The 13,710-nt window shown below is 38.9% G+C and overlaps 1 protein-coding gene across 1 annotated transcript in view; it reads left to right on the forward strand.

The window, feature by feature from the left end:
* The window catches only part of poc1bl (POC1 centriolar protein homolog B (Chlamydomonas), like), a 46,351-nt gene that overhangs the window by 11,161 nt on the left and 21,480 nt on the right, over positions 1 to 13,710 (forward strand). Inside the window, 2 exon segments of the mRNA NM_001044778.2 lie at positions 1,908 to 2,344; positions 11,261 to 11,430. Coding sequence (NP_001038243.2) covers positions 1,962 to 2,344; positions 11,261 to 11,430 — 553 coding nt within the window. The 5' untranslated portion in view covers positions 1,908 to 1,961.

The following is a 13,710-nucleotide window of genomic DNA, read 5'->3' on the forward strand; positions in this document are numbered from 1 at the left end:
CATGTGAGTTTCTTATGCATTATGTATAATTATTTACATAAAATATAGGTCATGGATATGTACAATAAATGTAGACTATCATTAAAAACTAATGTAAAACATCCTTTAATTAAAAAATACTGTAAAAAACTGTGATGTTGTGAAATATTAAAATTTTTAAAATTATATTTATTCTTGTAATAAACCAAATTTAGTCACATGATGTTTTAGAAATCATTCTGATATGATTTGGTGCTTAAAAACACTTTTATCACCTATTCCAAACACTTTTAACATTATTATTATTATTATTATTATTATTATTATTATTATTGAATTTGAAAATAAATGTGTTGCTTAAGATTTTTGTAAAAACTAAAATTAAGAAATTGTTTTAAATGTTCACATAAATTACAAAAAAAAAAAAAGTATTTTATCTTTATCACACTCGTAGCCAGTGCCAAAGTAGGACTCCTTTTAAGCCCTGGAGTTTTAAGCCTTAGACCGGCCTACCTCAATGCAATATCTGAATATATATTCTTTGCTAAATTCTTTATAGATATCCTGTCCTTTGTAATGGTAGTCACACACAAAAAAATAAATAAATATGTACACTTATTAGTAACCCAAACAGTCAGGTTCAAACTCGGGTATGCAGCATCCTAGTGCAATGTGCTGACCACTGGACCACAATGGCGATGTATGTGGACTGTTTGGAATTAAACATAACCTTTTTCTCCCCCTTTTAGATTTCTGATCAAGTTATGTCAGATTTATTAATGCAGTGAATCATTTGATTTTAAATGAGCAGGTGTAATATTCATTAATATTAATTATTCAAATTCTTATATTCATTAAAGTGCCGAGGACGAATAATAGTTACGTCATCATGCAGGCTGCATTTTGCTCACGGGGCTGCGAGAAGAAAAAAAAAAAAAAAAAGAGCGGAGCTGTGGCAAAATAATGAATAAAAAGTGTGAGGCTATGGTCAAATAAATAAACGAATGAAAAATGTGCGACTGCAGAGAGTGGAAGCAGCTAGGGACACCGGCCCTCACGGCCAAAAAAAACGACCGGCCCACCCGGAAATTCTCCCGGTCCTCCCGATTAGCCAATCCGGGCATGCTTGTAGCAGTGGGATATAGCTGTATATTGGCACTAGTGGGAGGCGTGCATTGGCTTGATACTGCTGGCTGAGTGTCTTAGTGTCCCACCAGCAACTATACAGCCACAACGCACTGCTTATCATGTGAAATTACAGTATGTTATACAACAGGTCGACAGCATAAAAGTGTATATAAAAATTAATATCAAACACAAAGAGTCGCAAAACTCCTTTTGTACAATGAACTACTTTCTACCTCCATTTATTCACATCTACAACTGCCTCTGGTGCCATCTTGTGACTAAATGTCAACTGTCAATTTCTGCTGATGGATTGAATCTTTGAAATTATAAATATTTCAAATAGGCACTATCCTTATAAATAAACTGCAGTTTCAATTGAAATAATTATTTTTTTGCTTAAAAAAAGACTTCAAAAGTACATTATGTTGCCCAACAGCTGCAATACTTGTCAAATTATAGTGATTTTGTTCCTCTGCTTGGAGTAATACACAAGGATGAAGAGGCTGTATGATGCTGTTTTTGCAGAACATTGCACGGCTATTTGCCAGTCAGATTCGAAAACCAGACAGAATTGTTGAATAATAATAACAATAATTGTTCATATTATTTCAAATAATGTTTAATATAATTCCTTAGTCACGATATACAATGCTTCTGTCAAGTATAGGTCACTTTACTAATTGTCTAGTTATTTACTCAAACATTTGTGTGCTATTCCTTGACATAGCTCTTAGTACATTTGCTTGGCCATAGTTGCAGTCTGTTTTTCATTTTATTCACCTCTCTCGTCCTTTATCAAGGTTGGATCGTGATGCTCTTTGACTGGTGCTGTTAGTGGTGCTGGCTGCCAGGACATGAAGATCCGCTGGTCAAGGAAGGTGGCTGTCCTGGCCAAGGTCTGCTTCCTCTTTTCTCTGCTATGGCTCTTCTACCTCCTCATAGTGCGTTCTTCACCTCCATCTCTGGCTGATAACGATGGTCGGCGTGACATCCTGGCCCGTGACCTTCCACCCATTGAGGAGGAAGAGGAGGACTCTGAAAACCTCCTGCGGCCCGTTTATGAAAAGCTACCGCCAGACTCCAACGCTCCTGGAGAATACGGACGAGCCACTCGACTGACCCTCACTTCTGAGGAAAAGAAAGAGGAGGAGGCTAGCGTTGAGCGCTACGCCATCAATATCTTCATCAGCGACAAGATATCTCTTCATCGCCATATTCAAGACAACAGGATGCATGAGTATGTCTGCCATAACTTACACATCTTTATATCAGATACCAAACAACACCTTAGAAACGGTTTAGCAGCATAATAAAAAAAACATTTTTATAGCAACTCTATAGCAAAATTCTGGCATGTACTTAGTAGAACCAGAGTTTCTTTAAGGCAAGTCATTTCACTCGATGGCCTTCTTTGAAATGCCTCTCGGGCAGTATGCTCAGGCGTTCTGTTTGAATGGGGAAACCTCTAATTCTCTAAAACTGTTAGCCAAGCTTATGATTAAATTTCATATTTGGAATCACCAATAAAATCAACACAGCTGCATTGTGGATACGTACCCCTGTCTACATTTCTGAAGAGTGCGAATTATGTAGCCAGAAGAACGATTGGCTGTATTTCATTTTTAAATTGATTGCTACGAGCCGGTTTGATGCTGTTGACAGCTTTATTTCTTTTCGCACTACCAGCTGACTAGAGCTGCAGGATTCTGGCTAATTTGTGAATCATGATTTTTTTTTTTGCTTAAAATCAAGATCACGATTTTCACACGATTCTGTAGATGTAAAATAAAGGTTAATATTGGTAGGCAATTATTATTAGCCCTTTTCACACAGTGATACCGGTACATATCTGGAAAAACGGCTTTACCCGTATATTCAAAAAAGCGCTGTTCACACAGGCGAGGACGTTACGGAATTTTTCCAGAAAAGACCGTTCACACATTCATTCCAAAATACCAGTAAATTCTGACATTATTCAACACAAATGAGCTTAAAATGGCTGCGCTTGTATTTTTAAACATTTGACTACATTACAAACTCTGTGGATGATCAGTATTGTGAACAACTTCGATGAAAACATATGGAGGATCACTTTCGCATGTCGAGATGTTCATAATATGTGTGTGTGCAGGAGCTCACAGGCTGTTTCACTGGCACACGCAAAGCTTGAAGGTAAACAAACAGCGGCTTATCATAAGCATCTTATCGATGATTATTTACACAGTTGGCATTAAGAAGAACATATAAACGTTATCTGACTAACTTCTAGCAGCTAAATGCGTCTGGGAAAATATTCAAAGCCTTTTATTCTCATAAACCGCGCGGACGTAAATGCGTCTGACTGTTTTGATTGGCTAAAGCAGACGTCTTACGTCAGCATGTTCTAGACGTGCACGCGCTCTTTTCGGCAATCTTCCTTCTGCATTTACACAGCGCAGCATTTCGGCAAATTACCGGTAATGTTACAAATTTAGCCAGAACGAATTTACCGGTATTTTCAAAAAGGGCCTGTTCACACATACAACCTTTCCAAAAAATTGCCGGTAATGTTCCGGAAAGGTCTGTATGTGTGAAAGGGGCTATTGTTAATTGTCAAACATATGGTAAAACAATAATAATAATAATAATAACAGGCCTATGTGTAGGTATACTGTTGGTTAAAATGCAAAGTTTTGTATAGTCATTATGTTGGACTTAAACAGACTTTCGATATGTCCTGTTTGTTAATTCACAGTAAAATGATGACATCAGAATAGAACTATTCTTAAGTTAAATTATTATGTTTGAGACGTGCTTGTCATTTGTCATTGACAGCATTATTAGATCATTTGTTTTCACTGGTAAAATGAGACATTTGTCATTATCAGATACCTTCTTGCAATATATTCAACATTATATAGGCTAGTTTTACTGACACAGTTTTACTCTTCTCTCCTTACCTTGAAAATATAATTGGCTAAATTGTAGAAAAGCTAAATTAATATCTTGAGTAGGGTCGAATCGAGATCTTTTTTTGATTAATTGTGCAGCCCTACAGATGACCACTTGCCTCAGTATGGGCAGCTTTTCCGGTGTTACCAGTTTGCCTAGTAGCTCGTTGCGTATGTTTGCAGAGTTGGGACACGAAGCTGAGTTGAGCGTGACAAAGGGGTTTGAGTGTGGTGGAGAACAGTTTCAGAAACCAGGAAAAACTATATAAAAAATAAATATATAAACAACAGGCTGAAAATGTGGGTATTGTGGAAAAAATCTTTCTTTTTTTTCTGGATTTCTTTTGAAAACACTATCTGTTTGGTTTAAGGAAGAGGGTGTCGGGGTCAGTTCATCTGTCAGTCAACATCAAGCTAGCCTGGCTGGCTGAAGTGTATAATGCACCATGAGAAGAGGACACAAGAGAGAAATCTGAAATCATCAAAAAGCGTACATGGCTTCTCTTACGTATTTCGCTGTTCCCAGAAATGCAGACCTGGGTACATATCCGCAATGAGCCTGGGTTGAATAAAATTAAACAACAGCCTCAAGTTTTATTTCTAAATTATTGAATCACACACAATCTGCAATTTTCAGATAGCCCAATCTAATGCACATGCTTACTCGAAGAGAACTAGATCACGACACCAACCTCATTTATGGCTGTTTACGTGTTCTCTGAATAATTCCTCCTCCAATCACGCTGGTCTTCTGAAGTGATGATCTGTCCTGATTCCCCAATTGTTTTTAATGTCAAATCTCCTCCTAAAATGAGAGCACAAGTTTTTACAAGTTTGTGGGCGTTCATGTAGTGGCTGTCATGTAATATGCGTTTGACAGCATATATAAGGGATAATGTACATCCATGCGGTTGTTATTGCAATATAGCATTTATCGCATGTAAGTTATAGCATGGTTGTAAAAAAAAAATGAAGGGTATTATTTTGCAAAAACAACTGCCTTAATGTGCATTAGCTCACTTATAACATGGCTCCTTGGCACAAAAAGTGAAACTTAGTAATTGTTCTGAACCATAATAGTTTATTACTTCTTTAATTAAACACAAAACTGACAGAAACACAAATGACATACCTTGGAATGTTATGACTGACCAATAAGAATCAAGTATTCCAGAGAGCTGTGTAATAAAATATATTAAGAGCCTCAGAGCTCACAGCAGACCTGCCTATAAATGTTTATTGCTGTTGTTGTTAAAAATCTGTTTCACTATGGAGAAAACGAATGGAGTTTTTACTTACAGAACATCTTAGAATCATTGTGCACTATAAAAAACATTGTTTTTTCGATATATGATTACAATTTTAAAGTGGATTTATTTAATTCATTTATTTTCATTTGCATATATTTGTACCATTTAAAGCAGTTAACTAATATGAGTTCAGCCAAGTTCATCCAAAAAACGACTTTAATTTATAAGTTGTTAACATATTCAACCCAGATAAGTTAACTTAAAGGGCACCATATGATCAACTAATGTAAGCTGTTTGTACAGAACTGTCTGTAGGTATAGTGTGTAGAGCTGTAATCGGGCCATAAAAATTAGTTTTGATTGACAAATTTATAAAGCCTGAACTCGTTTATAGCGCAACATTAGTCAAATGTGCACAGGCACACACCTCTTTTTCCTTTTTTTTTTTTTTTTTTACGAACGAGTCATTTATATGTTTTAACATAATTTATCAGTAACAAACACAGGCTATAGGCCACTTGGAAGTCGGAACAAAGAAATAAAATAAGTCTTCTGTAAGATCGTAACATCTCAGCACTCCAAATAGGCCTAGGTAAATACACTTAGCCTTTAAATTGGCCAACACACCAATAAAAATAAGTCTTTCCTAACAAATATATTAAAATAAATTCTAAATTATGACAGGTATTTGGCAATAATGAAATTAAGATGAAGGATCTGCGAGATTTGTTTCGCCACTTCTCTTCACAATCTGGCATTAAGGCGATGGTGAAGCTGAATATTAAAAGAATAGCCTAATGCCAACATTAGCCTGTGTACTCTGTCTACATTATGATTTTATGGTTTAATTAATATTTATTTATAATTTAAAAATCCCTTTACTCACCAAGATTAAGCTACGTGTTTTTTGTGGAGGAACATTATTGAATTCACTGTAAATGGCTTTAGCGCAGTCCTGCGCTCAGGATGGTGCATCCAGCAGCAACAAACACCCTTTCACTGCTGCTGCTACGTGCCGAGACGCATAGTTCTGATCTGGCTAATTTTGCAACTTTTGGGTAGGATTGTTTGTTCATCTTTTACCACCAAGAACATCCATTTAATTTTCCATGACAGCGGTTTCAATGTAGCAAGTGGCCTCGTCATCTTCCCTGTCAGCTTTCTGTTTAGCGCTCTACCATAATACGCAGTGTATAAGTGACCGCTGAAATACCTTTGTGGCTAGAATGACTGGTTCTTTCTGAACTAGTGGCTGGCCTGACTGCAGTCAAACTTCATTCTTTTTGACTTCTCCGTCATCTTTTGTTTCACATTTGCAGGGAGGGAATTTAATGTTGTAACAAACAATTTAATTACTTTCTCGCGCTAATCGAAATGCATCACATGACTGTTCCTTTACTGTGCAAGCCAAGCCTGACCCGACCCTGTCTAAAATGATAGAAATTAAACTCGAACCCACTGACGGGTACCGTCGGGTTTGGGCAAAGATCTTCAGCTCTAATAGTGTGTCCACAGTCATACTGGAGTGATATAACCCAACAAATTTCATTAAAAAAAATTCCTGACGTTAAAATAGGACCCAAATCCCAGTGATTTTGAGGCCCAACACAACAGGACGTGGGAGTGCGGTTTTCCCTACCCACTGAATTGATTGACAGGCGCCATCTTTTTATAATAACATGTACATATGTCTACAGAATTTTTTTTGCAAATAAACTGGAATTAAAAAAATTGTGACAACTCTCTGTGATTTTTTTTAATATATATATATAGGGCCTACTCACACTATGCCATCCGTACCGTGCCCAGGCCCGTTTCCCGGATCGTTTGAGAAGTGTGAGTGCGCTGAATCGGGCTCAAGCACGGTACACTTGGCCGGCCCTGGCCCGGTTGGAAGAGGTGTGCCTGAGCCCGGTTCACTTGGGCTTTGGCGCGGTACGCTTGTGTGTGAGTGCAAAACGCGCCAAAGCCCGAAACTGAAAGCGAGACATGACTTTTAAGGCACTGTTTCATATGGATTTATTAATAATTCTTACTGTTCAGTGAACGCAAACTGCCGTAGTTTATTAAAGACGCAAACCCCTCACTGCACGACAGCTGCGCGCCTTCAGCACGAGAGCTTTATGACTGTTTATGAGCGCCAAAAGTGGCGGATCTGTTCGGCGAAATATCTGACTGCGTGTCTCCGCATCCCTAAGGACTGTTTGGCGAAATATTTGACTGCATGTCAAACGACTGAAACGATATAACTAGAGAAATCTCCACTGTGCTGCTGAGTGAGAGAGCGCTTCTCACTGAACCAGCGCATGACGTAAGCGTGCCGAAGCCCGTTTGTGGTGTGAGCGCGGGCCGTAGGGGGAGACGGGAGGGGGGACAAGCGTGCTTTGGCCCGGTTTGAGGCAACTGTACCTAGTGTGAGTACAGCCTAAAACTTTTTTAAAACAGAGCATGTTTGTAATAAAGACAGTAAAATCGCTATCTAATTCTTAACCACTGTAATTACCACGGCCACTAGGTTTCAGTAAACATGCATATGTGTGTGTGCGTGTGTGTGTGCGTGCGTGCGTGCGTGTGCGTGCGTGCGTGTGTGTGCATGCGTGTGTGTGCATGCGTGTGTGTGCGTGCGTGTGTGTGCGTGCGTGTGTGTGCGTGTGTGTGTGCGTGCGTGCATGTGTGTGTGCGTGCGTGCGTGCGTGCGTGTGTGTGCGTGCGTGTGCGTGCGTGCGTGTGCGTGCGTGCGTGTGTGTGCATGCGTGTGTGTGCATGCGTGTGTGTGTGTGTGTGTGTGTGTGTGTGTGTGTGCTGCAAACGGCATTTGTGTGAGACTCATCATTTCAGAAATATTTGAATAAACTCCACCACAAATACATAAAATAAACTAACGTGGAATTTTTTTGACTAATGAGCTGTATTTTAGCTTCATTCGAGTCTGTCTCTATCACTGTGCTGTTTATCTGACATAACACATGATGAGAAGCAGACATGCACATGGGAGCGGTGGGCATGGAGAAGCAGCTAATTTGCATTTTAAGTCACAAGCCACAAAAACAGCTACAATGTAGTCCGAGGCCAAAATTGGCATATTCTGGAGGCTATAATAAATAATCTGATAAGAATTTTGAGCTGAAACTTTACAGACACATTCTGGAGACACCAAAGGCTTATCTTGCATCTTGTAAAAGGGGTAAAATAGGTGCCCTTTAACTCAAAATACTAAGTTGTGATAACTAATTGGCCAATAATTTTTTTTTTACAGTGTAGAGACTTTTGCTCAGAAAAGCACCCTTCACAATGTTTCTTCAGAAACTTTTCTGTTTGCCTTTACAGTGACATTTATAATTTCTCTTGGTTATTAAGTGCTATAACTTTGCATTACAAAAAATGCCAGAAAAATAAATAAGACTTTTTCTTGTTTTAACTTTCTGTGGAATTGAAAACATGTCGTGAAAAGCGATTCCTCTGGTAATTTATACACTTCAGTCCACCTCACCTGTTTACAAACGCTGTCTGTTTTCAGCAGTAATTCCATCGCCTGCAGTCAGACAACATGATTAAAAAAACAGAACAACAATAGAAAAATAGAGCTGGGAGGTTTTCTCCGAACAGGAATGCTTTTGTAAGAGAATAATTGTTTCATGGCTCTTGTCACACAATAACGAGGAGGGTTCAAGCTGCTGCTTTTGAAAGAAGAAAACGTCCCCTTGGAAGACGAGAAGTGAGACAAATTGGATGTGTTTTTTTCCCCCCGCAGTCTTTCAACTGCTCTCCGGTTGCCACATCACAGACTCTTCTGGAGATCACACACGGCAGTAGCACATTTTTTGGCATCAGCGGGGATTTTTATCTGTTGATGTGAACTTCTTTTTGCTCGCTTTCTGAAATAACTTTCAGGCAAGTTAGTTCTTGTCAACGATTTAAGCATTACTGCCAGAAATGTTATGCTGTAGGTTTTTTATTGCAGATCTCTCTTTGTAGAGGTAATTATTGTAAACTTGCTTAAAAATAGTCGCTGTCGGTGAATGTAGGCTCTCTAAATATTTGTGAGAATTTGAAGTGAGTTCAAGAAGTTTCTGAGAAACGCGAATAGCTTTATTAAGAAGATCTGCCGAGTCTATTTTACGTTTTTCAACATTTTTCTCTTACATGAAGGGGATGTTTTTGAAACAATGTTTTCACTGTTAAAGATGCAGGGTTAAAAACAATTCCTTATTGTTGTTCCAACACAAATAAATCAAGTAAACTTATTAGTTTTTACAAACCTAAGGGGTTGAACGTAAAACTATTTTGTTGTTTCCTCAAAAAATTTTTTTAATTGTGTTATTTCAACTCTTTTTAAATGCGTAGTTTCATTCATTCATTCATTCATTCATTTTCTTGTCGGCTTAGTCCCTTTATTTATTTGGGGTCGCCACAGCGGAATGAACCGCCAACTTATCCAGCAAGTTTTTACGCAGCGGATGCCCTTCCAGCCGCAACCCAGCTCTGGGAAACATCCACACAGACACACACACACACATACACTCATACATTATGGACAATTTAGCCTACCCAATTTACCTGTACCGCATGTCTTTGTACTGTAGGGGAAACCGGTGCACCCGGAGGAAACCCACGCGCCAACTGAGCTGAGGTTCGAACCAGCAACCCAGCGACCTTCTTGCTGTGAGGCAACAGCACTACCTACTGCGCCACTTCCTCACCCAAATGCGTAGTTTGAACAACTTTGCAACAACTTTGTTCAGCCATTTAGTTTTACTTTCTCAGAATACTGTGAAAACTTCTCGTCTGTCTGTCTTTCAGCTCTCATTGAACCTACTGACAATCTGTCTGTTTCTGAAGCTGAATTCAGACTTAAATCTGCTAATATTCAAAGAATAAATTGACTAATAGGCGGCACAGTGGCTTAGTGGTGATCCTCACAGCAAGAAGGTTGCTAGTTCGAGCCCTGGCTGGGTCAATTGGCGTTTCTGTGTGGAGTTCATGTGGGTTTTTCTCTGGTTGCTCCGGTTTCCCCCAATAGTCCAAAGACATGCGCTATAGTTGAATTAAATAAGCTAAATTGGCCGTAGTGTATGAGTGTGAATGAGTGTATGAGTGTTTCCCAGTACTTGGTTGCAGCTGGTAGGTCATCCGCTGCATAAAGCATATACTGGATAAGTTGATGGTTCATTTCACTGTGGCGACCCCTGATAAATAAGGGACTTAAGGCTGATTTATACTTCTGCGCAAACCGCTCATGTATGGTACAGTGCGGCCTTTGTGCGGTCGCCAGGGCTTAATTTGTGCTGGAGCACACTGAATCCGGATCCGGCTCCTTTGAAATCTGATCCAGCACCTGATTTAACCAATTCCCTTTCCTCAGCCGCCCTCCTTCCCTGCCCCCTGTTCACTTTCATTTTCTTCCGCGACTCCCCAACCCTCTTCACTTTCGTCCACAACACAACCCCAACCCCCTCTCATCATAGCCACGAGCCAGATGGAGTGAGTGTTTACATGTGTCTAGTCCCATAAAGGAGCTCCAGATGGAAACTTTTGTTTTGTGTTTACCTTGTGATTAAATTTGTTGCACGCGTCAACGGAAGTATCAACCAATTAAAGCGCTTTATGCAAATACACCAGCTCAGAGAGTAGCAGATTGCGGACTAATTTCATTGGCTGATGCTGCCATGACTTCAGACACGCCCTCGGTCAAGCGTTGGTGCTGAAGCCCCGTTTAAATGCATAGTTAATCCGAAGGAAAATGAATGAATTAATGAAAGGTGACTTATCGTTTCTGCACCTTTTTTCAAACTATAATGTGAAACACAAATAGCCATTCAATCTGCAGGACAGAATAAAAATACAGCATTATATGATGGCTTCTCTTAGTATCAGACATTTGCATATTAGTGGAAATACTTTTGCCTAAATAGGAAGCTTTGAATACATTTGCTTAATGGTCTGATTATCTGTTTCTCCTATTTGCAATACCAGATGCAAAGCAAAGAAGTACAACATCCGTCGTCTCCCGACAACATCAGTGGTTATAGCATTTTACAATGAGGCCTGGTCTACTTTACTGAGAACCATCCACAGTGTGCTGGAGACCACACCGGCCGTCCTGCTGAAGGACATCATTCTAGTGGACGACTTCAGCGATAGAGGTGAGGGGACAGTTTTATATCCTTTATTTTTATTTTTTTTACAATTACTGAGGATGATTAACATGAACAGTTAAAACCCTGAGCGTGTCTAACCCCTAAAGTCACGGTCACACTAAAGGTTTAAGCAAATGAGACTGAGGGGACACTGTTCGGTTTGTAAATTAGTCTAACTGGGAATTGTCCAATTATTTACATATGATTGTTTTTTGTTGGGGGTGGCACGGTGGCTCAGTCGTTAGTCACTGTCAGCAAGAAGGTCACTGGTTGGTTCGAATCCCGGCTGGGCCAGTTGGCATTTCTGTGTTGAGTTTGCATGTTCTCCACGTGCTTGTGTGGGTTTTCTTCAGGTGCTCCGGTTTCCCTCACAGTCCAAAGACATGTGCTATAAGTGAGTTGAATAAACTAATTTGGCTGTAGTGTATGATTGGTGTGAATGCAAGAGTGAATGGGTGTTTCCCGGTACTGGGTTGCAGCTGCGTACAACATATGCTTTAATAGTTGGCTGTTCATTTCTGCTGTGGCGACCTCTGAAATTGAGACTAAGCTGAAGGAAAATGAATGAATGAATGTTTTCATTACATTTTTCATTTGGATTAAATCGTCTGGCAAATGACTAAATGTAAATGTAACTCCTTTCAAGACTTTTCCACTTTAGAGGGAGATTTGTCTCATTTTCCTACTATCATTTTGTGTTCTCTCTGAGAATATAATAAATATTTTTTTTTATAAAAAAGACATTCAAAAATCTGCATTATAAATTCTAAAGACATATTCAGGATTTAAAAGACTTTACACAAAGTAAACCAATAATGACTAAACTAAATTAAATTGCACCACATCAGCTGACAGATGTGTATAAGGAGAACAACAGGTTATTCCACAGATGGGAAAGATTATTGACACATTTAGAGCATTCTAGATTTAAATCAGCCATCTAGATTACACGTTTAGCAGGTTTGAGGAAAGTGTTGGCACTTTAACTTTCATTTTCAGAAAAAAACCATAAAGAACTTAAATACTTAACATTGTTGGTTGAATAGACATATTTGAGTGTATCTTTGTCTACCTTCAGTTATAACAAAACGTTATGCTTTTGTACAATTAAGAAAAAGAATCGCTTTCTGGCATCTCAGTCTCTATAAAACTGTCAGGGTTATGATAAAAATGATGAAACTGCACTAAACAAGACTTAGGCCCGGTTTACACTAGTACGTTTTAATTTTAAAACCGTGTTTTAGAATGAAAACGATCCACGTCCACATTGACATTTGACCTAGCGTTTTTGAACAGCTGTCAGTCCACACTATACCGCTGAAAATGCACACTATGTGACCACACACACACACACACACACACACACACTGGCATGCCATGCAGCGTGGATTGAGTATATCTACCTACAGTATATGAGAGCTGTGCTCGTCGAACTGTTCATCAAGGATCTACCGCTAGATCTAATCTCAATATATTTGTTAAGCGTGATATTTAATTCATCTTGTTGTCTTTATGACATATTCCCCAACTTTGGTCTTTTGAATCTTTTACTTGTTCTCAGGTAATGTGGTTTGGCTGAGCGCAAAGATAAGTTAATATATTAGTTGATGTACACTGATTCTGCACATTTGACTGATCGCTTGCCTTTATTTCCTATGTTGTATAAACTTATTGTACGTTATACTTTCACATTGGCTTTTATTGATTATTAAAACTGATAGTCGGCAAAGAGATGGTATGTTTCGTATTTTCACAGAAAATGTAAGAAGGCAGTTATGTTATAGGCTCCACTTTGTAATACATATGCATACAGTGAAGATGACAGTCATATAAATATGTAGCCTCAACACTTTTGGTGTCTGTTAAGTTGCTAATAGTATAATGAAAATAGGCAGTTCCTCATATCATGTTTTCATTTTATTGTTAAGATACTGAAACAATTTAGTCAGGGTGATTTAATGAGGTTATAAACTACACTTATCCCTTTGAAGATTTACCCGACATGTCCTTTGGAGTTTGTTTTCCATATCAACCTTGAGAAGTTTAAACTTACAAGGAGAGGATGCAAAACTGAACTGTGTGTGTAGGCTACTTAATATTGAGGAAAAAGCCCCAATCAGATAGACGAATGTCTGCAGCCCCGTCTCTGTTTTCAGATGTCTCCGTTTTCCCCCATCCACACTGACATGGTGCAGCAGCGTTTTAGAATGAAAATGGCTTCATCAGCATTTCCTAAATGATCCGTTTTGGGTAGTGTAGACGGAGGGCGTAACCATAGCAAAACTT

This window comes from Danio rerio, chromosome 19 (genome assembly GCF_049306965.1).
Source record: "Danio rerio strain Tuebingen ecotype United States chromosome 19, GRCz12tu, whole genome shotgun sequence".
Lineage (NCBI taxonomy): Eukaryota > Metazoa > Chordata > Actinopteri > Cypriniformes > Danionidae > Danio > Danio rerio.